This window comes from Sarcophilus harrisii, chromosome 3 (genome assembly GCF_902635505.1).
Source record: "Sarcophilus harrisii chromosome 3, mSarHar1.11, whole genome shotgun sequence".
Classification (NCBI taxonomy): Eukaryota; Metazoa; Chordata; class Mammalia; order Dasyuromorphia; family Dasyuridae; genus Sarcophilus; species Sarcophilus harrisii.
In genome coordinates this window covers 531,265,131-531,292,781 of record NC_045428.1, presented here as the reverse complement: position 1 = coordinate 531,292,781, position 27,651 = coordinate 531,265,131, and the positions used below count along the sequence as shown (strand labels likewise).

At 34.4% G+C, this 27,651-nt stretch overlaps 2 protein-coding genes across 7 annotated transcripts in view; both read left to right on the top strand.

Annotated features, from left to right (window-relative positions):
- NUP98 (nucleoporin 98 and 96 precursor) overlaps nt 1–27,651 on the top strand; it is a 104,533-nt gene that overhangs the window by 49,203 nt on the left and 27,679 nt on the right. For all 6 annotated transcript variants that reach the window (XM_023499752.2, XM_012545376.3, XM_012545375.3 and 3 more), the window contains exons 15-24: nt 2,182–2,298; nt 4,927–5,219; nt 7,178–7,291; nt 9,688–9,826; nt 12,063–12,240; nt 13,270–13,434; nt 21,014–21,196; nt 21,823–21,979; nt 23,002–23,431; nt 25,182–25,411. In XM_023499752.2, coding sequence (XP_023355520.1) covers nt 2,182–2,298; nt 4,927–5,219; nt 7,178–7,291; nt 9,688–9,826; nt 12,063–12,240; nt 13,270–13,434; nt 21,014–21,196; nt 21,823–21,979; nt 23,002–23,431; nt 25,182–25,411 — 2,006 coding nt within the window. The remainder of the gene's footprint in view (nt 1–2,181; nt 2,299–4,926; nt 5,220–7,177; nt 7,292–9,687; nt 9,827–12,062; nt 12,241–13,269; nt 13,435–21,013; nt 21,197–21,822; nt 21,980–23,001; nt 23,432–25,181; nt 25,412–27,651) is intronic.
- On the top strand, nt 7,681–9,337 carry PSMD12 (proteasome 26S subunit, non-ATPase 12). The gene is given in 7 exon segments (XM_031957249.1): nt 7,681–7,689; nt 8,508–8,587; nt 8,589–8,865; nt 8,867–8,961; nt 8,963–9,014; nt 9,016–9,217; nt 9,220–9,337. Coding segments are annotated over 7 exon segments (753 nt in total). The 3' UTR covers nt 9,258–9,337.

Below are 27,651 nucleotides of genomic sequence, written 5' to 3'. Positions count from 1 at the left end.
CCTTAATGGGTTTCTCTGTATCTGTGTTCATAATATAAATTTGGTGTCAAGGAAATCTTAAGTGGATTGTTTCTCTCCCCTCTCCATCTTCCCATCCCCCCATTCCCAAAAAGCCAAAACTACTTTTGTGTTTTGAATAATTGGTTGGTTGTAATCATGTGAATTTGTGTGTCCTTTTTATTAAGGATTATTCAAATATCCAGCACCTTAGCCTTTGAGCACATTTTTATTTTGATGTTTATATTTTTCTTTTTTTCCCTAAATTTTTATTAAGGCAGTCATTTTTAAAATGTTTATTTTCCTTTAAAAGTTGCAAAATTAAAAAAAAAAAATCTTGTTAGATTGTGTCTTGATAGTAGGGAAGTACTACTCTTCCCTTTCTCTTGAAACTTCATATGTTCAGCATATGAAAAATTGGATTTAAAAATATTTAGAAAACATTCGTTCTAAAAATAAAATGTAGTAGTAGTGAATCCTGCAAGTTAAGGAGATTTTAGTTTATTAGGGATCAATAATTCAGTTAATGGCTAGCCATAAAGCAACTGATGCTATGGTAAGTGTCTGTTCGTCACAAAGTCCCTGATTTTTAAGAACTTTGTGATACAGGAATGCTCTGATTTAATCCAACCTAGTCTTTAAAAATTGGTTGTTTTTGTGTAAATTGTACTATTGGTTCTGCGCACTTCACTCTTCATTGCTTCATAAAAATCTTCTTAGTTTCACTGAAAATGTCCTTTTCATCATTTGTTATGGAACAATAATATTCTCTTACATTATACCAAAAAATTGTTGAGTCATTTTTCCAATTGATTGTGGACATTCCTCCCAAGTTGCTTATAAAAATAAACTTTACTTCCACTTGAGGTTATGAATAAGTGCAATCATTCTGGAAAAAACATTGTATAGTTCTTGAAAATCTGTGAAATTGAATTAGGTTAAACCAGTAGGCATGTAGCTTTATTGGGTTATGGCTAGAGACTGCCAAGAACAAAACAGGATTTATATTCTTAGATTTCCCTTAAGGCCTACTTTTTCTTTCCTTAAAATGAAACTATGAAATGAGGCATAATTTTTTCTCACTCTGCTCTGATTCCAGTTTCTTTTTCTTTTAAGTACATTAACATCTCTATGTTGTTTATACCCATAATTTTGTTTTTGTAGTTTTAAACAATAGAATGGTGATTTATATAATTTTTAAAATTTCCTTGATACATTTAAAAAAACTGTAAACTGTACAAAACTGTCTTTACATGTTGGGTAGAGAAATACCAAATGTATTAAAAGCACTGGAATTGAAATCAGTAAGGACCTGGGTTTAAATATCAATTTTGATACTTCCTAGTTATGAGATGTTAAGCAAATCATTTTATTTTTTAAAAGTAAGACTTTTCTCACTTGTAAAAGTGGAATGATGGTACACATCTAACTCAGTGTATTTGCAGTGGAAGCATTTTGTAAACTTTCAAATGTGTTATTCATTAATGTGTAAGTCATAATGTAAGTTAATTTTATTAGGTAAACTTTTGTGTAAAGTAGGATGTTTATGCATTCATATACCTGACTATCTATTTGTGTGTGTGTGTGTGTGACATACACACACACACACACACACACTAGTTGATACTATTTATTTATCTCTATAATATGATTTAATAAATATATGTACATATGTATGTATATATAGTAGGATATGTTTGAATATATATATTATATATACAATATATATTTACGTAGTGCAAGTTAGCTCAATAAAATACACAGTCATTATTGGAAAAATAGATGGATAGAGATTTTCAGGCACAATCTCTTTGATCTTTTTTGTCTCATTTTTTGTGGCTTTTTAGCATTTATGTATTGACTGCTTTCCTTCCTCTCAGCTATAGTCTTTTGCCTTCCTGTACTAGTTTTCTCACATATACACTAATGGGGTTAAATTAGATGGCCTTTTCAGCCACTTCACCTCTTGACCTATGATCATCTGATTGAGACTGAGAGGAATATATATTTAACAGTTTTTCTAGCAGCTTAAAACAGTTTTTATATTTAGTCAAAGGAATATTTTATATATACGACCTGCTATTTCATGTTGTTTAAATAATTAAAGTAGACAGAATGACTTAAGGTTCTCAGGTTTCTGTCTTTTTTTCTCTCTGAAAATTGTCATCTTCATTTCTTTTGCAGGAAGAGTATCAAGAAGTTGGTTTTAAAGAATCTCAACAATAGCAACCTCTTTTCTCCTGTTAGTCGGGAAGCTGAAGATCTGGCCTCACCATCAGATTATCCAGAGAATGGGGAGAGGTGTGTTGAGTTGTATTGAATTGTTAAGCAGTGAAAAGAAGACTATATCATGAGTACTTTAAAACTTGGGTTAAATGTATACTCCCTCAGGTTTTCAGCTTGCCATCTCCCATGTAGGAGGTGGGAGAGCAGAGGCTTTGCCTATCTTTTGATAAATCTTCCTGTGTTAGAGAGGGTCCCCTTAGGGAGTGACTTGGCCCAAACATATAGTGATGATTCATTACATTTACCATATCTTCATGTCTTAGGTTACCTAACTGGGTAATGGCTATTTGTCCAATAATCACTACAGGCATACCTCAGAGATCTCATGGAATCCAGATCACCCCAGTAAAGCAAATATCTCAATAAAGGGAATCATGTGAATTTTTTGGTTTCTCAGTGATTGTAAGAGTTATGTTTACACAATACTGTGGTCTATTAAGAGTGTAATAGTATTGTCTCAAAAAACATTGTATATTGTATACTTTATATCAGATTGCTTGCTGTCTTGGGAAGGGGAGAGGTAAGGAAGGGGAAGGAGGGAAAGAGATTTATTTAGAACTCAAAATTTTTACAAAAATACATATTTTTACATGTAATTAGAAAAAATAAAATACTATTAAAAACTTGGGACAAGTCAAAGCAGTACAACTTAATAGGTATTTAGCATTAAGCTTATATCTTTGGGTCCAAATTTCTTTATAAAATGAATTAGTTGAATTATTACATTTTCTTTCAATTGTGGCATACTATGAATTCTTACATTTTAGTATAGTAAGTATTTGTCTTCACGTCATTCAAGTTATCCAGCTTTTATTAAACATTTGCTATGTGTTGCACATTGTACTAAGTACCAGAGGTATAAAACAAGGAAAAACACTGTTATTGGCCTCAAGGAACTTACATTCTTTCTAATGGAGAGGAAAACGGCTATACATACATACAGTTCAGAGGGAAGTTAATCTTTAAAGATTTAAGATTAAAGAGGTGCAGTACATAGAGCATTGACAGAATCAGGAAGACTTGAGTTAAAATGGCAAGTAACTTTTTGCCTTTTCTCATCTGTAAAATGGTACGCCTGCCTCACAGAGTTGTTGTGAAAGTCAAATGCGATATTTGTAACATGTAAAGCGCTATGTAAATGCTAACTCTTGTTCTTAACATTATTATTATTATTATTATTATTATTATTTAATAGCCTTTAATTTACAGGATATATACATGGGTAACTTTACAGCATTAACAATTGCCAAACCTCTTGTTCCAATTTTTCACCTCTTACCCCCCCACCCCCCACCCCCTCCCCTAAATGGCAGGATGACCAGTAGATTTAACATTATTATTAATCTCAGATGGAAGGCATTAGCAGTAAGAGTCAGGGCAAGTCCAGAGACCTCCTGCAGAAGTGGTTTTGACCTTAGTTTCAAGTGAGGTTATCAGAGTGAGGAAGGAGAATATTCTAGACATTGATGAAAAGGCATGGTGTCTGAACATTGTGTCTGACATACAGCAAGAAGACCAATTTCACAGGATCAGAGTATACAGAGAAAAAAAATTCTGTGTAAGCTGGAAAGGTAGGAATGGGCCAGATTATAAAGGACTTTAAATAAGAAATGGAGGATTTTATATTGATCCTGGAGATAATAGCTCCTGGGAGCTATTATCAGAGAAGTGATATAGTCAGACCTCTTGTTGAGGAGTTGTAATATGGAATGACACTTAGGCTTTAGTCTTTGACCTGGTGTTCAGGGGGAGAAACTAAGATTAATGGATAGAAATTGGAAGAAGATAGTTTTAAGAAAAGATCATTAAAGTCATACTAAGAATGAATGGCATGATTGGGAAAGTACCCATCATAGTAGAGATTAGCCCTTGAAACCAAGAAAACTTGGGTTCAAGGCTTTTATCTGAAATATAGTGGCTGTGTGTGGCCCTTATTAGTAAGCTTACTTAATATCTCAGTAAAGTGCTGTCTTGATTTGGTAGGTGGAGTTTCTTTATCCAGGAGATCCTACATCAGGGAAGTCATAGTTCTCATTCTAATTATTAAGTACAGGATGACTGGCCATCTCTCAGGGATATTCTGGGGGAACAGAGTTCATGCTTTTTGAGAATTGAACTAACTTAACATAATTTTTTTGCTTACAAAATAAAGGAGTTGACAAATATTTTCTAAGACAGTTCTATAATTTTGATATTCCCCTTCTGTTTTTAAGAGATTTTCTTCTAAGTATTTTAAGCTCAGATTTATTTATTCAACTCTTTGACTTAAAATCTTCAGAAAGAAAGTACTCTGAGACATGGCTTGGAATATTGCTGACCACATGTTTAAAAACACTCCAAAAGATTAATTTTCTTATTTATGAGTTTTGAGCACATAATATTTATATTTCAAAAGAAATCATATCCTCATTTCATTTTGAATATTATTTGGCTGCATCTTACCTTTCTTTAATATGTCCTGATAGTCTTGACTAGAAGGGAGATGTAGCCATTAAAATCAATTGACTTGCCATTTATTGTGAAAGTTAATTGGCATATAGTTTGTTTCAACTAGATTGTCAAGATAAATTGTTTATAAGACTCAATCACAACAGAGGTTCATTTTAAACTAAACATGTTACTTGATTTCATTTTTTTCTATAGATTTAGTTTTCTCAGCAAAGCTGTTGATGAGAACCATCAGCAGGATGGGGATGATGATTCTCTTGTGTCACGTTTCTACACTAACCCCATTGCCAAACCCATCCCACAAACCCCTGAGAATGCAGTAAATAAACACCATAGCAGTGTGGATGACTCCATTGTCGTGTTAAACATGCGTGGTGCCTTACGAAATGGCCTAGAAGGAAGCAGTGAAGAGGCCTCTTTCCATGATGAGTCTTTGCAGGATGATCGGGAAGAAGAAGAGGAAAGTGCTTATCAAATCCATCCAGCAGGTCAGTCAAATTAAAACAAAGTGTTGTCTTACTGTATAGTTAGTTGAAGCCCATTTGACCATCATAGACTGATAGTCCATGTAATAAAACATGTTGTTAGAACCTGAACTTTTCTCTATTATTGCTTCCATTTGATGTACTTCACAGGATCCTATCCACTCTTCTATTGCACATGCTAAACTGCACATCTATGGTTTATATTTAAGGTGTAAGATATATCTTGATAAACTTGTTACTAGTACTTGTGAAAGGAAGGAATATCTCTAGAAAAATCATTGCCTTGATGTTGAATGTCTACACTTCAGAAGTACTAAGTCCCTAATATCTTAACTTTCAGCTATATATTAAATCACTGGGACATACTGACAGATGTAAAAGATTTATTTATCTTGACCAGAAGACCTTTTGCATGGTCCTTCCTGTTGTAGATAATGCCTGGATAATTCCTGATTGGCTAATGTCAGCAGATCCTGAATTTAACTATAATGATCCTGGTTATATATTCAGTTGTCTTATTACCATGAGATGTGCCCTCCATCATTTCATCATACCCTAATTGCTACTTTCTTTAAATAAATAAGATAAATTAAGGACAGCTGCAATATAATATATAAAATCTGCTTATTATATAGCCTAGCATACCCTTTTTGTGCCTTTTAGCAATTTCACTCTCCAACTTTCCTTTTACTGTGATAAAATTACATATAATCTTCTAAATTTCTTTTCATTTCAGAACCTCAAGGATTTGTGAGTCTTTCAGTTTCAGTAATCATTCTGTTAATGTAGATTTTAATCCCTCATCATCCAGCAGCCACTCTCCTGGTGAAGGCTTTTTTAGACATAGTTAGGCTAATCCTCAGAAAACATCCTTTTCAATTTCATAGGACTAAATTTTTGTTCTATTGATGGAAACTGAGGTCACTTTATGCAGTGATGTTTGACTAGAGGAGGGCTTTAGTGTAGTAGAGCAAATTTCTCATCTCAGTCTAGATATTGTGGTTCAGTGGAAAGAGAAGTTGATGTGTAGAGGCAGAGGATCTTAATACATATTGCAGCTCTTCTTCTTATTACCTCTGTAATATACTTTGGAGAAGTCACTTCATCTTTCTGAGCCTGTTTCCTCATTTGTAAAATGAAGGGGTTGTACTAGATGCCTTTTAAAAGTTCTTCCATTCTAAATCTCTGATTCTGGTGCTTCTGTTTGGAGAGATCTGCAGGTAGGCTTTGTCAGTGATATGATAGGAGTAGTGGTCTTTTATTTCTTTCTCTAAGGAATAATTACTGGTTCTCCTGGCTCTTAGTTGTGAGTAGAGCTTGGAGCAGTCATCATCATAAAATCATCCAAATTTTGCTTTCTTTCTATATTTCTACTTTACTCTTTGAAGCTTATTTCTTGTGTTATCCTGACCGACATAGATAGGCATACAAAGGCCATAAAACATAAGATTTAACTTGTCTGAGGATAAAACTGATATACAGTATACTGGAAGTCTTAGTGCAAATTTAAGAAACAAGTTTAGCTGTCACAGAGTACTATCTGGAAGCTTGCCATAGAAAAATGGGATTTTAAAACTAAGAGATTTGTAGGAAGCATTGTGTGATCTGGGCTTACAGTTACAGACTGGTTGTGCAGCTTTGGGCAACTTATTTTCCCTCTTTCTGTTCTTCCTTGTCTTTTTTCATTGAAATGAGAGGCAATGAAATGAGATCACTTTCAGACTCTAATGTTCTGTTGTTCAAAAAATAAATTGGGTGGTGAGACTGCTCTGGAGAGCAGAACTGGAGTTAAAAATTGTGTTTATATCATTAAATACAATAAAAATTTTATTCAAAAAAATACATTCTTAGCTTAATGGATACAAGCCCAGTTTTCTGACCTCTTAATTAAATGAATGAAGTGATATCTACTGCTTAGCTCCAGTCAGATTTTTTTATCTTGTTTCCCATTTCTGTCATAGGCATTATTCTCACCAGAGTTGGCTATTATACAATACCTTCTATGGATGACCTAGCCAAAATTACCAATGAAAAGGGAGAGTGTATTGTAACAGATTTCACCATAGGTCGAAAAGGTGAGTTTACTTTGTATTAATGTATGACTTCTAGAGAAGAGATATATAGGGTCTTTTCTCTTTCATGTGAACAATTAATAAACTAGTAGGCCTTGGTTTTTGTTGTTTTTAATAAGCCGGATCATTAAACATTGGTCTTTCACTAGGGTGCATGGAGTGACTCTGTGCTGCCAGAAAGCATATTCAAGTCTTAGGATCACTGATGGTGATCACTAGTGTTGTTACTAGAAAACTCTGGATATAGCTGGAACTTTCTGATTGTGAATGGGAAAGCCAAAGTTATCCTTGCTTATGTGGCCATTTTGTGGGTCTTTGTATTCTCTTTGGGACGAGTATCAAAAGTAATAATTCTGTGTATGAGGCTTATTTTTCTTCTAACATATGGAAAAATGGGAAGAGTAGGAAACCTCAAATGAGAGGGGAAATCTAAAAATTAGCAAGAAAAAATTAGATCCCATTGAAAACTTTATAAAGAGGTTTTAGGATAGCATTTGAAAAAAGGCTGCTAAAAAAAAAAAAGAAAAAAGAAAAAAGGCTGCTGAATTATTAGTGGAATTGTGAACTAATTCAACCATTCTAGAGAGGCAAAGAGCTGTAAAACTCTGTATATTGATCCAGCAGTGTCACTACTGGATCTATATCCCAAAGAGATCATCAGATGGAAAAGGACCCACATGTGAAAAAATTTTTGTAGCAACTCTTTTTGTCATAGCAAAGAATTAGAAAATGAGTGGCTGCCTATTAATTGGGGAATGGCTGAATAAGTTATTATATATGAAAGTAATGGAATATTTAATAAATGATGAATAGGCTGATTCCAGAAAATCCTGGAAAGACTTACATAAGCTGATGCTGAGTGAAACAAGCAGAATTAGGAAAACATTGTTTACAGCAACTCAACATCGTGTGATAATCAGTTATTAATTCCAGGACAATTCCAATAAACAGTGGATGGAAAATGCCATCTGTGTCCAGAGAGAGAACTATGGAGACTGAATGCTCTCCTTTTTTTCCACCCTTTTTTTTCTTTTTCATAGTTTTTCTCCTTTGTTCTGATTTTTCTCTCCCAACATGACTTAGATGAAAATATGTAAAAAATAAATGTACATATATAACTGTTTTACAGATTACCACCAAGGCTTCAAAAATAGTTGTGTTTTTGGTTTTTTGTTTTGTTTGTTTTTTCAATTAAAATAGGATTTAGCATGGTGGTTAGCATGTAGCATGGTTAGCAGAAAAGCAAGTGGAATTTTTCATGCAGTAAACGAGGCTTTATCTATCTTTGAAAAAACATTTGTACCCAAATCATCCACACACAAAAAATTACCATTAAATTTTAATAAGAAAGTGCAGAAAAATTAAAGTTTAAATACTGTAAATAGATGACTTAATTGTGGTTCATCATGAGGATTTTTTATTTGTCCATCTGAAAACTGACAGAGCTCTTATGTGATACTTTTTGTGTGCAGGCTGAAAGTGAAAAGTGGCAGCAAGTGCTAAAGATGGGATTCTTTGTATTTTGTCCCACTTTGAGTAAGTTAGAGTTGGGTCATTAAATAAGTAGTAACAAAAATTCTAGACCACTTTTCTAAATACAAGAATCTTTTAAAAATGTTTATTGCTATGGAATTGATTCATTGAACCATATTAGTTGAGAATTGTGGAAAAGAAGATCTCAAGTTCCACAACAAATATTTTTGGTTATTCAAAGAAAAGTAAAAACAAAAAGATAGAAAGATCTGAGAAACAAGATTGTGGAACATAATAATAGAAAATGTCCGTGTTTTATACCACTATGTCAATAAATGGGGATGACCCAACTTCTGGATCTTTCTATTGATGAATTGGAAATGATTCTTTCAAACTTAGTGGTTTGCTAAAATAGGTTAAGAGGAATTAACAAGTTTCAGAAACTGAAGAACCCAAATTACTAAATAACTGACCCCAGAAACTGAACTCATTATAACACTTTATAGCAAAGGAGATAGTATGTATTTATATTATGAAGGACCTAAAATACTAATGATTTTTTTAAAAGCAAATTATTTAAGCGACCTTTTTGCTTTTTTTTCCTGATATTTCCTTTTCCCTTGTCTATAATTGAAAACATAAGTAATAGTGTATAACAAAATTTGAACATTATTTGCTTGGTTTTATTTTTGCATTTGGTATTGTATTTTAACTTTATTTGTTGAAAATGCTTTTAGTAATTGTTATTTGTCCAACTAACAACCATAATTTGAAAAACACTATATGCAAGAAAAAAAGGAGAGCACCAACTTGGTATTGTTGAAAGGGTGATTCCTTGGTGAAGCATCAAAGCTAATAGTTAATGATGTAAAATTTATGTGATTGTGGTGCAGACGATGGATTTTAACTGTTGACTTTGACTTTAGGTTATGGCTCGATATATTTTGAAGGAGTGGTGAATTTAACTAACCTCAACTTGGATGAAATTGTACATATTCGTAGAAAAGAAGTCATTGTCTATCTGGATGATGAGCTGAAACCTCCTGTGGGAGAAGGCCTAAATAGGTAATGAAAGCTTTTTTCCCCCCCAGCTTAATGAGAGGGTAATAGGAAATGTTTCAATTCACGCGTCCACTGTTTGCTTTTAGTATTTACTGTGCTCCATGTTAGATATAAAGATCCTTTAGAACACAAACCTTTCCAGGAACCTTGTATTCTATTGGGTAAAGCCATGTGTGCAAATAACTTATGTCAGAAAGAGTGAAGAGTGAAATGTAGAGCTCAAGGACTAGTGCTTGAAGAAAGGTCAATTTCTTCATATAGGATAAGGATTAAAGTTAGAGAATCTTGATTGGAAAGATGGCATTTAAATTATATCTTGGCAAAAAGGAAGGAACAGGTGGCTTTGACATGACATGGACAGAATTGAGATTGAAATAAAGCAAGCAATTCACTTTTGGTGAAATGTATGTGTTTTCATTTTTAAATTATATTAAATTTTAAATTATCTTTTTTATTATGAATTTAGTAAACATAATGAATATATATACAAGGTTAGGAAAAAAAGGATTTTACATTAAGCTGTTAATCTCTTTTATTGGTGTAATAAGGACTGTCCATAACTGTTTTGTTCTGAACATCCTTCTGCTATTGTGTATTTTAAAAATCTTGCATTTTGACTTTTCTCTTTTGCATCATTATTATTGCCTACCCAATCTCTTCTACCCTACTCCCCCTTAACTCTCTCTATAAAATAAAAACCTCCCTGGTTAAGCAAATAAGTATAGTCAGTGAATCGGCAAGCATTGACTAAATGGCTGTTGCATGCCAAATCCGAATTCTCTTGTTGAGAATTCAAAGGGACAACAGTAGTTGGTAGATTAGGAAAAGCTTTCTGGAAAAGGTAGTGCTTCAGTTGCATCTTAGAAGAATGGGGATTCTATGAGACAGATGAGAAGGCATTTTTGATAAGGGAGTTGGCTAGCACAAAAACACACAGAGATGGATAAGATTGTGAGGCAGAAACCAAAAGAAAGCAATTTTGTACTAAAAAGTATAGGGTCAGAAATAATGTATAATGGAGTTGAAAAGGTTGCAAAGTGCTTTAAAAATCAGATAATTTTATAATTTATCATAGTGGCAATAGAGAAATCTAACATTTATTGAAGGGGTAATTTGGTTAAATCTGGACTTTAGGAAAAACATTTGGTGGATATGTGGAGGATGTATTGGAGAAAAGACTGTATCAGGAAAACTAGTTTGAGCCATTGAAGTCTAGATATGAGCAAATGAACTAAATTAGTGACTGTAAGAATGGTGAGTAGGGAATATAAGAGCTGTGTCTATATGAGTTGAAAAATTAAGGAGTCAGATAATGTTGCAAACTTGCAGAATAAAGATTCTCATCCTTTACACAGAAATTATGTAGAAGAATGAGTTCGGGTAAAAATAATTAGATTAGTTTGAGGTGTCTCTGAGAGGATATCTCAAAGCCAAATTCATACATTACTCATATCTGAAATGTGTTGCCAATAAAATGCTTGTTTAAATGAGTATTCTATGTAGTTAATGGTTCTGAACATAATCTCCTCACCCCCATCTTATAAAATTCATTTTCAAAAATATTGACATTTTGTGAAATCCTGTTATTTAATTCCTCTTTTCATTTCATCTCTAAACTGCAATTTTAAAAAAACACTTCTCAAAAATATGCTTCTTTCTTCTTATTTATGTTTTGGATATCTCTTGACATATTTTTTCTTCTGAAAAGTATTTTTTCCTTCTTGTTGGGTTCTAGTCAGGTGGGAAAGACATATGGGGAAAAAAACTTTGATCATTTAATGTCTTTGATTACTAGATTTCCCTAGTTCTTTGTAAGAAGTCATTTCTCCTCACTCTGTTAGAAGATAGTACATCTTTACATTTGCAGTTATCTACATATCTTAAAAGAAATGTTTTCTAAGCCTTTTTCAAATTAATACTACTGGCAATAATACTAGAATACTTGAGTTTTTGATCTTTCCCATCCAGTCCTAGAACTCATAGTTTAGGCATTTACTCACTTTTTATGAAGCATTTATTAATCACCACTAAATACACATTATATGAGATGCTATGGGGTGGGCAGAATATTTGGTACCTGTCCTTAATAATAGTTTTTGGTGTAGTCAGGAGAAACATCTGGGAAACAGGAAATTTTGAAAGCAGTGTGTGACTAATTTATCTTCGGTTTGTGTGTAACTTTTGTTTAGCTTTGAGAGCTAAAATATGAAACACTTAAACTTGACTTTGTATTTAACAGGCGGGCAGAAGTTACTTTGGATGGAGTTTGGCCAACTGACAAAACTTCTCGTTGCTTAATAAAGAGTCCTGAACGATTAGCTGATATCAACTATGAGGGCAGGTTAGAAGCTGTTTCACGAAAACAAGGTGCCCAGTTCAAGGAATATCGACCAGAGACTGGTTCTTGGGTGTTTAAGGTACTAGTATCTTGTTATTTTTGGCTTTATTAACTGGATCTTGACCAAAAGCAAAACCTTCCTAGCCATGTTTTATAAAATTACAGAGGTTCCATTGCATGGGAAAATTGTCTTACCTCATCTGACCAAGAGTTTTAAAAAAAAAAATTGAATGATTTACCTTGTCAAATTTGATCACTTAAGGACAGTTGAAGAATCTGGAGATATACTGTTAAAAGAAGGCTTAAGACAAGTCTTTTGGGGGGAAACAACTTCAACTCCTTAAAGGTTTACCTATAGGAAAAGGAGTAGATTTACTCTAACTGGAATGCCAGGACAGAACTTAAAGGAATAAAATAAGAAGAATGATGAAAAAAGAATTTATATGTAGCCTGATATGAGCTAAACCTTGGGGTTACAAAGACACAAATAAATGACCACAGACTTTTAATTTCATGAATTTTCCATTTTACTGTGGGGAGACAAACTGGTTGCAAAATAAATAAATATATAGTCAAAGTAAGTTCCTACTAATTGGTGAGTGGATTCGGAGAGTAGGATATATTTACAAATTAGGTAATCAGTAATAATGCATAGGGGGTTGCACTTAAGGTAGCTTTGAAATGAATTAAGGATTCCAAAAAGCACAGTTAATGAGAGAGGGCAGTATTACAGGCAAGAAGGTAGGCCTATGCCATAGCATGAAAGTTGCTTGACTAGAACATTCAGAAGAAAGAATGCAAAGAAACAATGTGAAATCATTTAGAAAACAGTTTGAAGCTAGATTTTAAAAGGCTTTAAATATGAAAGAACAAAATTTGTATCTTTTCTTATAGACAAGGGCTTATAGACGTTTGGTCTTTTAAAGAAAGTGTTTTTTAAAGCACTGTGTATATGAATTGTAACTAAGACCAGTCAGCAGAAGTTAAAGGGAAGCAGTTGTTGGTTCAGTAGGACAACGTCTTGACAATATGGTGGGGCTGGTATACTATGAGATGTCTGGATACAATTTTATAACCCTTGGTTACATTTGAGTTCTCTGTTTTCTAGGTTTCTCACTTTTCAAAGTATGGCCTACAGGATTCTGATGAGGATGAGGAGGAGCATCAATGTAAAGCAGAAGCCAAGAAGTTGAAAACGGCTCCCATGCCTCCTGTAGGCCAACCAGTACCAGTACAAATGGCTCTCAGTGGCAAACCTTCTCTTCCATCCCAGGTAGAAACTGGACAGTGAATTTGAACAGAACCGGTGAAATGGAAGTTGAGCAAAAGCCAGTCGGCTAATGCAAACCTGTTATGTGACCACTTGGAGACCGAAGAGTCCAGAAGTGTTGGGAATCAAGTTGAGACAAATGGACGGGGGACAGGGAGGGAGGGAGGGGGGTATCTGTTCCCTTGAGGGTTTTGGAGGATCTTTTGGTAAATTGAAATTTTCCTCTGTGTCCCTGCAGAGAGTTAATTCCCCCTCCTGAATAGAGAATTTTACTGAATTCTGTTTGTCTTTATACATAAGACATAGATGTTGTTTGCAACATAGATGTTCTTTTGCTCATGCAAAAGAGATCCTATCTTGGTCAACATTTCTGAATATGTGCAACATACTCCTTGCTCTTCACTCCTCTATTTGAAAAATGAAATTTGCCCTGGTTAAAGGTCTTTAAATAGTTTTTTTTCCCCCAGTTGTTTGCCTATTCCTCAAGCAAACGTGTATATTTGTATTTAAAGAAGGTGCATTCTATTTTTATGGAAAAAATACAAAATGTAATTTTTGACAGTTTACTTTGATGCAGAAAAATTATTTGGTTTTGGAAGTTGGGAGGGGCAGAGAGTTGGGAGAGAGGGGGGACATATTGTGTTATTTGAGTTACCTGAGAGTTTTTGCATTTGTTTTGTATCACAATGGTCTTTACCGGGATAGATAGGCCTTCTTTCTGTAGAACAAAAGGTAAAAATTTTGTATTTTAAACTGCTATAATATCTTGGTAGAGTTTAGCTTTAAAGGTCTGGGTGATGTTTGAACAAAATAAAAAAAATGTTATTCTTTAGTGGGGGGGAGAGTGAGTGGGAAGTTTTAATACAAGCTTTCTCCTTTTAAGTGTTCGTACTGCTCAGATAATGAAATGTGTTTCTATGGGTATTTTACATGCCAAATAATTGGGGGGGATGTATGTGTGTGTGTGGGGGTAATAGATGAAATAAAGGAATGTTGTAATTCAACGGGATGTGCTCTCTTTGCAATATCCTTCCTCTCAAAGACTTAATTGCTATGTAAGCAAAGTGGAGTAATAAGGGTTTGGAGAGTGGGATGGCACTGTGATCCACTTTGACTGCTTGAGAATGAGTGTTTTTGTGCTTGTCCTTCTCCATTTCATCATAAGTATCTCTTTTCCTATCTGTTGTCCAAAGTGTTTTTTATCTTCTGGAACTTATGGGGCAAGACAGGGGAATAGGGGGATGTTAAATCATTATTGGTAATAGAGAATACTCCAATCCCTATGTAAAAGAAGCACTTTTTCTATGGACAAATAGCAGGCATTAACTAGTAAACATTGTGCCATTAGATTCTCTTTGTTGTCTCCCAGCTCTTTTTAATTTAGTATTTTATTTTCCCCTACTTACTTGTAAAATCAATTTTTAACATTCTTTTTTAAAACTTTTTTTTAAAAAAATGTCCAAATTCTCTCCTTTCCTCCCTTCCCAATTGCCCCTTGAGAAAGCAAGCAATTTGAAATGTTATACATGTGTAGTCATGCCCAAAATAAAGTAAAAAATGTATGCTTCAGTCTATTCAGACATCATCAGTTCTTTCTCTGAGGATGAATAGCATTTTTCATCATAAGTCCCTAAAAATTGTCTTGGGTCATTGGATTGCTGAGAATCATTCACACCTGATAATTTTAAAATATTGCTATTACTTTGTACAGGGTATATTTCACTTTGTATTGGCTCATGTAAGTCTTTCAAAGTTTTTCTGAGCGCATCCTGCTCATCATTTCTTATAACACAACAGAATTCCATTATAATCACATACTAAATTTTTTTAGCCATGCCTTAATTAAAGGGGATTCCCTCAATTTCAAATTCCTTACCACTAGAAAAAAGCTGCCATAAATATTTTTGTACATATATTTTTCCTTTGTGTTTTTAAATCATTTTTTGAATTACAGAACTAAGGGATTGCTAGTCAAAGGAGTCTGCATGTTTTTATATCCCTTTGGGCATTGTTTAAATAAAATTGCTCCTTGGAATGCTTAAATCAGTTCACAACTTCACCAATGGTGCATTAATATCTCTTTTTTCCAATATCCCCTCAAGCATTTGTCATTTTCCTTTTCTGTCCTATTAGTCTATCTAATAGGTTTGAGACAGTACCTCAGAATTGTTTTAATTTGCATTTCTTTAATCAGTAGTGATTCAGAGCATTTTTTCATATGGGTATGGATAGTTTTACTTTATATGAAAACAGGTTTCATATCTTTTGATAATTTATCAATTGGGAAATGACTCATTTTATAAAGTTGACTCAGTTTTCTACCTGTGTAAAAAATGAGGCCTTTCTTTATCAGAAACTTGTTTGTTACTATTGCTAACTGTATTTTTCCTCCATCCTATTCTCTCTCCCTTTTTACTTTTACTTTTCTTAACTTTTACTCTGTCCCTATTCAAGTGTTTCTTCTAACACCTACCTCAGTCTGCTTTGCTTTCTATTACTCCACTCCCTTTTCTTATCCTCTTCTCCTTCCATATAGTAGAATAAGAAAGGTAATTTCTACCTAGTTTATTTAGTATGAATGTTAGTTATCCTTTGAGCCAATTCTTATGAGAGTAAGGTTTACTCACTACCCTAACCTCTTTACTTTCCCCTGTTTTAAAAGCTGTTTCTTGCCTCTTTTATGTCAAATAATTTGCACCATTCTACCTCTTTCCCTCTCTCCCAGTGCATTACTCTTTTATCCCTTAATTTTATGTTTTGAAGATATCATCCCTTCATATTCAACTTCCATCTGTGACACACACACTCTCCCTCTCTCTCCCCCACCCCCCATGCCCTAAGTATGAGAACATTCTAATGAGTTACAAGTATCATCTTCCTATGTAGGAATGTAAACAATTTAACCTTACTAAATCCTTTTTCATGCTTCTCTAGAATCTTATATTTGAAAATAAGATTTTCTGGTCAGCTATGATCTTTTTATCAAGACTTCTTGAAAATCCTCTATTGCTTTGAATACCCATTTTGCCCTGTTTAAGGATTAAACTCAGTTTTGCTGGGTAGGTGATTCTTGGTTGTAATCCTAGCTCCTTTGACTTCTGGAAAATCATTTTCCAAGCCCTCCAGATCCTTGAAAGTAGAAGCTGCTAAATCTTGTTTTATCCTGACAGTGACTCCATGATACTTGAATTGTTTCTTTCTGGCTGCCTGTAATATTTTCTCCTTGACCTTGGAGCTCTTAAATTTTGCTATAATATTCCTTAGAGTTTTCATTTTAGGATCTCTTTTCAAGGCGGTGATCAGTGGATTTTTTCAATTTCTATTTCACCCCCTGGTTCTATAGTATTCGTGCAGTTTTCCCAGATAATTTCTTGAAAAACGATGTCTTTTTTGATAAATTCTTTTCTGATCATGATTTTCAGATAGTCCAATAATTTTAAAATTATCTCTCTTGGATCTGTTTTCCAGTGAGATCTTTTTTGTTGCTATTCTTTTGATTTTGTTTTATTCTTGGATTTCTTAATTAGCTTCCATTTGTTCAATTCTAATTTTCGAAGCATTTCCTTCAGCGTGCTTTCATGTGTCTTTTTCCATTTATCCAATTCTACTTTTTAAGGAGTTTTTTTCAGTGAATTTTTGTACCTTTCTTGTCATTTGGCCAGTTTTGCTTTTTAAGGCATTCTCTTCCCATTGACTTTTTTCACTTTTTGTTTGGCCTACTCTATTTTTTAAGGTGTTATATTCTTCAGTTTATTTTTGTGTCTTTATCAAGCTGTTGACTTGTTTTTCTGATTTTCTTGCATCATTCTAATTTTTCTTTCAAATTTTTTCTCTACTTTTTTTTCCCCCAAAATTCTTTTGAGCTCTTCTATGGCCTGAGACCAGTTGTTTAAACAGAGGTTTTGGGAAGAGCTCAGGTGAGTCGCTGCCTTTTTTCCACTATCTTGGCTCTGCCCTCTTCCACCCAGTTCTTATAAAGGTGAAATCATAAAACAAACAGTATTCGTTGACTAGCATTGCTATAGAAACATTAGGAACATGAGTTTATGAGAAGGAGTATTCTAGGAAGAGAAGGAATAGGTAAATGTCTTTCTGAACTTCTCTACTTTTTGTGCCTGCACTTTGTAACTGCTGCTTTTTATGTTTTGAGGTATTAAAGATGGGTTCAGACCTGACTGATCAGTATTGCAGGATGTGGCTTTATGTTCAGGTGTTGTGCAGAGATGAAGACAAAAGACAGAAAGTACTTGTCATTGTAGATTATTTGTAGTTACTAATCAGGAAGGACTCCAAATTTGCTTTATTGGGATAACCACCTTCTTTCCCCTTAGTGACTGGAGGGGAGAGGACGGCTGTGAACATAGGGTTACTCTTCCAGTGCAAGATTTTTAAGTATTACAGTCACTTGGGCAAATGTGAAGCTTATCTCATGGATTTGTATTCCCATACACCTTCCCTGAATTTTCTCCCTCCTCGCCAATACCTCTGAAAGGATCCATAATTCCAAACTCTCTGGACATGTAAAGCCTCAAGAGAATCTGAGCAGTTACAAAATAGCCTTCTTCCTCCACTAGTTAGAATTCCTCTGAAGGTATACCTTAATAGTCACACAATGAAACTTAGGCATTAGTAGAAAGTTTTTTGATCTCTTGATTCTGATAGATACAGAATAATATGGCTTTTGACCCCAATCACACATCAGATAGACACAGAATTGGAACTTATGTGGTCAGTTTTATTTCTTCAAAATAGAAAGTGCTCAGACACTAATAAATGTTTCACAAAAAACTTTTGTTTTTTATTTTAAGTTGAAAAATACCAAACTGGTGGAGCAAAATGACTAGGATTTTTTTTTTTCCCCTTTTTGGTCTTTTTTTGACTTAAAATGAAACAGCAACTGTCCAACTGCCTTCATTTTTTGAAGTTTTTTTTTTAGAAGTAAAATCACAGATATAATATTCTGCTCATTGCTTTCTTCCTTGTTATGTGCATAGTAGTAGTTTTGTAAGGTTCGTGGTAGAATTTAAAGTATATTTCATGTCTTACCAACTTTGAATGTAGATAAGGTAAATATAAGATCATAGATTTTATAATAGGAAGAGACATTAGAGATCATCTATTGCTAGGGATCTCAATCTGGGAGACTAACTAGATTTGTCAGGATCTGTGACCTTTAATGGGAAAAATACCTACATCTTCATTTACACTAACTTTTTACTGTAATTTATCATTTTTTTTTCTATTACAAATGTAGGGGAGCAAGACTTTGCAAGAAACAATCCATAGACACACACAAAAGGTTAAGAACCGTTGATCTAGTCTTATCTGTTCATTTTACAGATAAAAAAATTAAAGCACAAAGAGAAAAAAGACTTCCAGCATCACATATAGGCCACTGAATAACAGAGCTAAGATTTGGTCCTTATATCCTGATTCTAAGTGAAATACTTTTTCTATTCACAGTAGAATACTTGAAACTTTATGCTGGAACCATATATCTTTTTGGGAAAGTCTTTATAATACTAATATTGTAGGAAGATTATGGGCCCAGCTTTAAAATAAAATTAACATTTTCAGATCTGAAATCGTGTGAAATTTTGTCATTTTTACCAGCACCATTGTCACTTAACTGACCATTTCTTGGGGAAAAAATGTAATTTCTTAAACTCTGTTACTTAATTTAAACCATTATTTACTTTTGGGTAACTCATTCAATTTTTTATCTCTTTTTTGTTGTTGTTGTAATAAAGCAGGTACAGCTGTATTTCATTTAAATAGTAATTGTCTGTGCAACTGTCATTTGAAGTTTCTCTTTTGAGAATATTGCATCCTTAAAAAAAGAAATTCTCAAATGGGTTATAGAAACTGATCCTTCTGTTGTTCTTCCTGGCTTCTCCAATTAAAGATAGGATTAAATTCTCCCAGTTTATATTCTTGGTTAATTTGTGGCTGTTTAGAGAGTTCAGAGACAAAAAGCTTTTTCTAAGTTTAGGGCAGGTGTTTAGTTTGAAAAGAATTGACCTGTCAGAAATTACAGTATTATATTTATTTTGCATACTGTGCCTCCTTACCTAATATTGTTTGTTAAATAAGGAAGATGAAGTGGATGATCTTGTTGCTCAATTTATGATGCTATAGCTGAGAAAAATAGGAATATAAATTCCAAGGTTTTCTGACAAGCTTCAAAGCATTCAAATAATTAGCAGTCGTCATATTTTTCATTCATTGCTTCTACACCTCAGTTATGGTGTAATATTTAGATGTTAGGGTTACAAATGTAGAGGTGAACTGTTATCTACTCCAACCCCCTTTGTTTTTAGAGAGATCCAAGATCACAAATTTTTTTTTTTTGTGATAGAAGATGGTAAATAGCAGTACAAAGTAGAAAATCTAGCATACTTTTGCAGTTCATTAGTCTGCCTTCTCTTGCCTTTCTCTGGAATTTTTATTCTAAACTTCATACATTACTTAGTAGCTGTTGCACATCTCTTCTTTTCGGTACCTGAAATATGAAATCACACATCATTTTAGTGAAGTAGTAAAGAAAGTTCAGGGTGATAATATCGGGCCCAAGAGATCAAGATCACATTTTATCGAAATCATGAAAAAAAGTTTTGCTATTCATTTATGTGTAATGTCACTCATTTGGGGCTTAACATGAATGATGGCTACTTACAAAAGAACAATCAAAAACTTTGTGAAAGTAAAATTCAGAAAACTTGCTATAGTGAAATGAAAAAAAAATTAGCAGTTTATTTTTGTGGAAATGTCTGTTAATGGGTTGATTGATTTTATTAGCATAATATAAAGTCAGGTCCCACTGGGATGGATTTGAGGAATGTGTGCCAAGTCAGTGATAAATGTACATTTTATTTTGTGAATGTTTTATCGTTCTACACTGTAAACTGTTGTTCATGTTTATCACTAAAACTTCTTAATAAAAGTACAAAAATTTTTCTATTGTCTTGATGTTTTTAAATGCAACAGGACAATTTCCATAGTTAGTAGTATTTCTCATTTCTCTTTTGAAGAAATAGTAGACTTAATTCATGTCTCACTATGCTCATGGTACATGAGCCATGGATGTTTTTGGTCGACTGACAGGAAATTTTAGATATCTAACCATTTTGCACCAAGAACTTCCTTCTTTAACACAATATGTGGTATGTGTAAAACTCTGGATTGACAAGTTTCTGCTGCTTCTTCCAAATCAGCTGTATTAATGTGACTTTGGACTGTGAGAATATAGAGGGGACCATATGAAGAGTGTAGCAATAATTACATACCCTAGATTTTCAAGGTGCTTTCATAACTAGTCTGTTGTCATTTAAGAGCAGTGGAGTTGTTGCCATGGGCAGTGAGGGGCATAAGTTTATGTTCCAAGTTCCCATATAAGAGCTACCCCTAGTTGTTCTTGGGCTTTGATTTCAAGAGTCCTTGGGAAGATATTGTCAGTATGGTTTGGAGGGCCTTGCTGAATCTTGTCCTGTGGTGGACTGAATAAATAGGATTTGAAATCTTGAAACTTTGAACTTATGCAGCATCATTAAATATCATTTCTCCATCTTTCTGATGTCTACAGAGCCAAAGCCCAGAGGTGGAACAGCTAGGGAGGGTTGTGGAGCTGGACAGCGATATGATAGATATCACCCAGGAGCCAGTTTTGGATTCCATAGTAGAAGAAATCATCCCTGAAGAACAAGAGCCTGTATCTGCTTCAACACACATTGCATCTTCACTGGGCATTAATCCACATGTCTTACAGGTGAATTTCTTATACCCACTTTAAAAGTGGGGTGGAAGGTCAGCATGACTAACCCTTTAATCAAACTTAGGCCACGTCCTTATTTTGATCTGTTAGAATGCCACCAGTATGTATAGTTTTATAGGTGAGACAGAATATAGTCCATGTCTTAAGCTTAAACTTTTTCACCTCTGCGAGGACTTGATGAGAAGTCAAAGAATTGCCCTTCTTCTATGAACTTGTTAAAATGTAGACACAGGTAGAAGGGATTTAGAAGATCATTTAGTTCAAGCCTTCATTTTACAAACTACGATCTCAAAGATGAAAGGGATTGATTCAAGGTGCTGTAGCAGATTAGTGGTAGAGCCAGCATTCTCTTCCTCCCTTCAATTCACTCATCAGTCCAAGGTTCTCAATCCTTCCTTACTCTGCACATTACCTCATTTCCAGTGAAGACCAAGGACATCATTATATATAATTGATTTCCTGTTGATTGTATCAACTAGGTCATGAAATATCTATGGGGAAGAGTAGGTTTGGAGAGAAACCTAGGACAATGTGATTCATGCTGTATCTAATAAATTATTGTCTTAATAACCTCAGAGACTCTAAAGGAACAAACTTATTCCTTGGCATTGCTCTTTCAGATCATGAAAGCATCTTTGCTTGCTGAGGAAGAAGATTCAGATTGGGTCCTTGATCAGCGCTTTGGCAAGCTTCCTTCCAAAGTTGACTCTTCTCAAGAAATCTGTTCTCCTAGACTTCCCATTTCATCAGCACACCCAACAAAATCCCGAACATTAGGTATGATAAGAATAATGAAATAAGTAGGAAGATAATTTCATAAAAACCTGAGAACATAATGATTTGCTTTCATACAGCGCTTTCTTTGAGCATCACACAAGCTCCCTCAGATAAACTCCATCTTTTTGTTTTTTTCATATTTCCAATTTTTCTGTGCTTTCTTAAGAATTTTCTTTTGTCTCAGAATTCTTAAGCATCCCATTCTTACTCTCACCTCTAATAAAAGAATGGGAAGTGAATTCTTCTACCTGATACGTCACATGTTGTAACCATATTCTAATTTGTATTATTTGTTTGTGAACAGGTATTATTTCTTCTACTAGATTTTATGGACCTTGTAGGCAGGAATTGTTTCACTTCATCTTTGTATTTTTAGCACTATGCACTGAACGTTAGGTACAGAGAGATATTTTTTAAAAGAATGTGATTTAAGTTATTCCAGAATTAGAAAGTGACCCTTTCTGAATGTCTAGTTTCTGGTTGACTTTGTCAGCAAACATTTGATTTTAAAATGCATTATGCTATGCCAATTCTTGTGAGAGAAGCACATACAAAATATAAGATGTCTTTGTGTAAGCATAAAGATATTTATGTTATTTGCTTCCTTTGGGGAGCAGCTAATAGTATGAAGTAGGTCATTAGGTGTATACATGTAAAATTGCTCCCACTGGTGTTTTTCTTCGGTAACATTAATAATGTAACCAGATTCCTGTGCTTTGTGACAAAATCCTATGATAATGTTGGTTGACTAAACGTCAGAGATGGAAAGGACATGATTGGTATTCATTCATACTAATAACTAGAATTTCAATCATGTTAATTAACACCTGAATATCGTCTGCTTCTGAGTACTGTAATTCTGTACTGCAAAGTAACTTAGTAAAAATTAATTTTTATCCCATCCCAGCACCCAAGAAATAATTTGTGATTAATCTAGTGAATCTAATACCATTGTGAGCTTTTTTTTTTAAGCATTAATAGACCAATTGTACTTTTTCTTAATATTTTTTCCCTTCCCTCAGTTGGTGGTTTACTACAGTCTAAGTTTACAAGTGGAGCTTTTCTGTCTCCAACTGCCTCTGTGCCAGAATGTCGAAATCTCAGAGCTTCAGCTTTAACAAGTGCTCCTTCTACATCTCCTTGGTCAGTCCCTCCACCACTGGCTCCTGTGTTTGCAGTGCCAACCCCAGCGCCTGAGGTTCAGTTAAAAACTGTGGGTGTTCGAAGACAGCCTGGTCTTGTTCCCCTGGAAAAATCTGTCACCTGTGGCAAAGGAAAACTCTTGATGGATATGGCACTCTTCATGGGACGTTCATTCAGAGTTGGCTGGGGCCCCAACTGGACCTTTGTGAATAGCGGTGATCAACTGAGTGGATGTCAGGAAGCTGGAGATCATCACAACACTGAATCTATGGAATATGGATTCCTGCCTAATCCAATAACTGTCAAATCGTGAGCAATGTTTCTCAACTCATTCAACATGCTTTTGGGGGGAGAAAAGGGTTAGATTGAGAGGCAGTTGAAAAGGCTATGGACAAGATCAGGAGGTCACATTATTATTATTTTGTTTACCTAGTTGTTTGGCTTTGGCCTGATTGCATTCTCAAAGACTTTTAGATAGAAGATGTGCATGAATAATTCGTGAGATCAGATTTCTCCTACCCTTGAATCATTACAATTGTATAGGATTTAACTTGAGCACCACATAAGTGTCTGCTGCTGCTTATTTAATAAGTTACATGAGGCAGTGAAAAGAGAGATGGAATTTGGGAAGTCTTTAGTCATTTTTACTTCTTTAGATCTTGGTTTCCTTTTCTTAAAGTGGTTGGACTAGGTAACCCCTGAAACCTCTTGCAGCTCTAATAACTCACATAACTTCTAAATTGAATCATGGTTATACCGACTTCATGTTCATGTGTTTGATTAGCTGTTGATCTTTTTAATATAAAATACATAATTGTTTGTCATTATTGAAATTTCATAGTACCAAAAACATTGTGTATTAGTATTGATAGAAATAGTGGTGTGCTCTGAAGTAGTCAAAACCTTCAAAGTTTATGGTCAGTTCCTGATATCACACTTTATGACAGAACAACAAATCAGAGAATATACAAGGGATCCTGGTCAAGATTGTGAGGGGTTTTGAGTTGTATCTCCATTGTAGGATGGGAGAGTGGGGGAGGGGTTGAAGAACATAGCCTTTGACTACAAATATGTATAATCAAGCAACTTTTCTGTGATCAAGAGTTTTGAAAATGATGTTACAGAAGAAAATTGATTAGAAGAACTGGGTAAAGGGGGAAAAACAAAAAGACCTGGACTGGGGATTACAATGAAAAGATCAGTCTTCAAATACTATTATTAGGCAAAAGAAATAGACTTGTTCTTTTTGGGCCCAGAGGGAAGAGCTCCAGGATACATGAGACAAAGTTACAAAGAGTATATTTTGCTTCAACATCAGAACTTCAGTGTAATTAGGAGTATTTCAAAATGAACAGACTGGTTCCTTATTATAGTTCCTTATAATTGTAGTTGTCCAAGATTGCTGTATCACCTCTTGTCAGGATGCTATAGAGGAGAGTCATGGTTGAGGATTAGGGGTAGCTAGTTGACATTTGAGCTTTCTTATTCTACCCAGATCAGCTTTCTAAGCTTTGAAACCTGGCTAGTAGTCTTATTTGATGTCCCATAATATCTTGATTACTTTTTTGGGGAATGGGTGTGGTGGGGCTGAGGCAGTTGGTATTAAGTGACTAGTCCAGGGTCCCTCAGCTAGTAAATGTTAAGTGTCTGAGGCTGAATTTGAACTCAGGTTTCTCCTGACTTCAAGGCAGGCTCCATCACCTGCACTATCTTGCTACTCCTTGTCCCATAATATCTTAATTGAACCTTCCCTGCTTTGGAATGGGACAATTAGTCTGAAATCTCATTGAACCAGTGTTTATAACTGAACTATAAACCGTTTTACTTCTGAAAGCAGCCAAAGCATAAGCATGATTTAATTCTAAGAAAATGGGTGTAATGGGTTTTTTTTCCTACTGTATTGTAACTGAGTTTTTTACTATTTGACTATAGTGTTCTAAATTTCTTTATACTATAGGTTGTGTGAAATAATATCCCTTAATCTTAAAATGCAGCAGTGCCTTCATGCATTTAATACTTGTTCCATATTCTTATACTGACGTAATTTCTTACTTTTTAGCTTAACAGAGTCCCCATTCAAAGTCCACGTGGAAAAACTGAGCTTGAGGCAAAGGAGGATGGATAGAGATTTACAGTTATACCAGACTCCCTTGGAGATCAAGCTTAAGCATAGCACTGTTCATGTAGATGAGCTGTGTCCTCTTGTGGTCCCCAATCCTGGAGTATCCGTCATTCATGACTATGCAGACTGGGTGAAAGAGATATCAGGAGACTTAGCAGAATCAGAAAGTGAGTATTCATTCTGGCTACCCCAATCCAGTTGGTATTAGAACATGGGAAATAGAATGTAAAGATCTGTTTTCTTAACTCTAATAATTTTTGATGAAATGAGTAGATGCAGATACCATTATAAGAAAGACCTTAGAGTCTAGTCTAAAATAAGATCCAAAGGGCAGGACTTATCCAAGGTTACATCTACTAATTGGTTCATGAAATTTTTACTTTGAATTTAAAATGGTCTTCTTATCTTTTTTATTTTCTTTGCTTTGTGATGGTATACATGCATTGCTTCAATTGACATAGCTGGTTCTTTGGAGGTATTACTAAATTCAGGTCCTTCCAGTGTTTAGCACCTTTCACATACCAGACACTTTGGTGGACTTTGAGGATAAAAAGAATACCAAGAATGAAGCAATCTCAGAGAGAATCTTTTGCTGGAGAAAACATGTATCCAGATACATATGTAATGCATTCTAGGCTTGATGAGCAAAATGTCTCTTAAACAACATATTAAAGGAGGACAAGGATAAGGAAATATATATATATTTTTTTTTTTTTTTGCTGAGGCATTTGGGGTTAAGTGACTTGCTCAGGGTCACACAGCTAGGAAGTGTTAAGTATTTAGGCCAGATTTGAACTCAGGTCCTCCTGACTTCAGGGTTGGTGTTCTATCCACTGTGCCACCTAGCTGCCCCCAAGGAAACATATTCTAGTCCACACAAAGGCACATAGATGGAGTATATGTGAGCAACAGAGAAGAATTTTTGTTTGGCTGGGCTGTGACATACAGGGTGGAGGAGCATTGTATAATAAAGGTAGAAAGATTGTTTGGGTCTGAATTGTGAAGCACTTTAAAGTCAAATAGAAGTTTTACTCTGAGGAGTTTTTCACTGAACTAGTGAAAATAGGAGCCATATGGCATTTGTTGAGAAGAAAGCATTTAAATCATTGGAATAGTCCAAGAAAGAGATAATGAGGGCATGAACTAAGATGGTTCCATGTGAATAGAGAGAAAGGTTATATACAAGAGATTTTAAGTGGGAAGTAGGAACTGGTAAGATTTGGCAACTGATGGGATGTCTGCAGTGAATGATATATCTGTAATTTGTCTATTTAGGGGAGGGAGAACTGATAAACTCACCAAGTGAGAATATACAGAGAATCGGGCCAGGAGAGAGCTTTGGAAAACACCCACAGTTGTTGTGGTATGAATCATTACTTAGTTTAAAAAAAAAAAAAAAAAAAAAAAGGCTGGGTGAAAGAACAGTCAAATTAGTAATAGGTGTTTCCATGGAAATTTGAACTCTTATAATGATAATCTGGAGTTCTATCAAAAACCTAGATCTTACAACCTCAAAATCTAGTGCTCTCTAAAAAAGCAATATTACATTTTTATAAATGTTTCCTGCCACCCACCAAAAATAGCAGCTTTCTGGTGAAAGACCCATTCATGAAATATTTAAATTTGGAAGGACGTGAAAAATCATGAATTTCCTGTGCCATATAGTGATGTCCTTTATACAGTGTCATTGACAAGTGGTCATCTAACTTAAGAAGGCTGTTAGTAATAAGGAGTTCACTAAGTCGTAAAGTATTTGACTTCTAATTCTTTGCTTTGCCTTTTTTGATAGTAGATTCTTAAAAAGCTGAACTCAAATATAGCTTTTTCTGTACAGTTTTCTGTTTTTTTGATAGTGCTAGATCTCTTCCCTTCCTAGATTACCATAGCACCTATTTTCTTTATGTTACACTTTAGACATTTGATTATATTATCTCTTCTTGTATTGCCTTACTAGTTTTTAGCCTAGTTCTAGGAATTATGTGATCATTTCTCCACAGTTTGTACAAGTGCTATGAGTAATGATTTGTATAGTCCTTTTCAAAACATCTTCAGTTATTTTTTTGTGGACTTAGAAGAAATTTTATGGTTTCTGTCCTCGGAGAATTTATCTTCTAATTCGATAACTAAATTTAAATATCTGTTTTGTATGGGTCCTTTTGTTTAGCAATGGGGAAAACCTGAGGATAAATGGTCTGCCTGCCTTCATTAAGCTTAGTGTCTGTCATGAGGAAATTTGACATAAGTGAAAAAATGAACATTGAAAGTACCCGACTCTGTATCAATACCACCTTGACCTTTCTATAATTTTTTTTTTTCCAGTTATATGTAAAACAATTTTTGACATTTGTTTTTAAAATGTTTTTAAGATTTGTTTTTAAAATGAGTCCCTCATTAAAAGGCACATGTG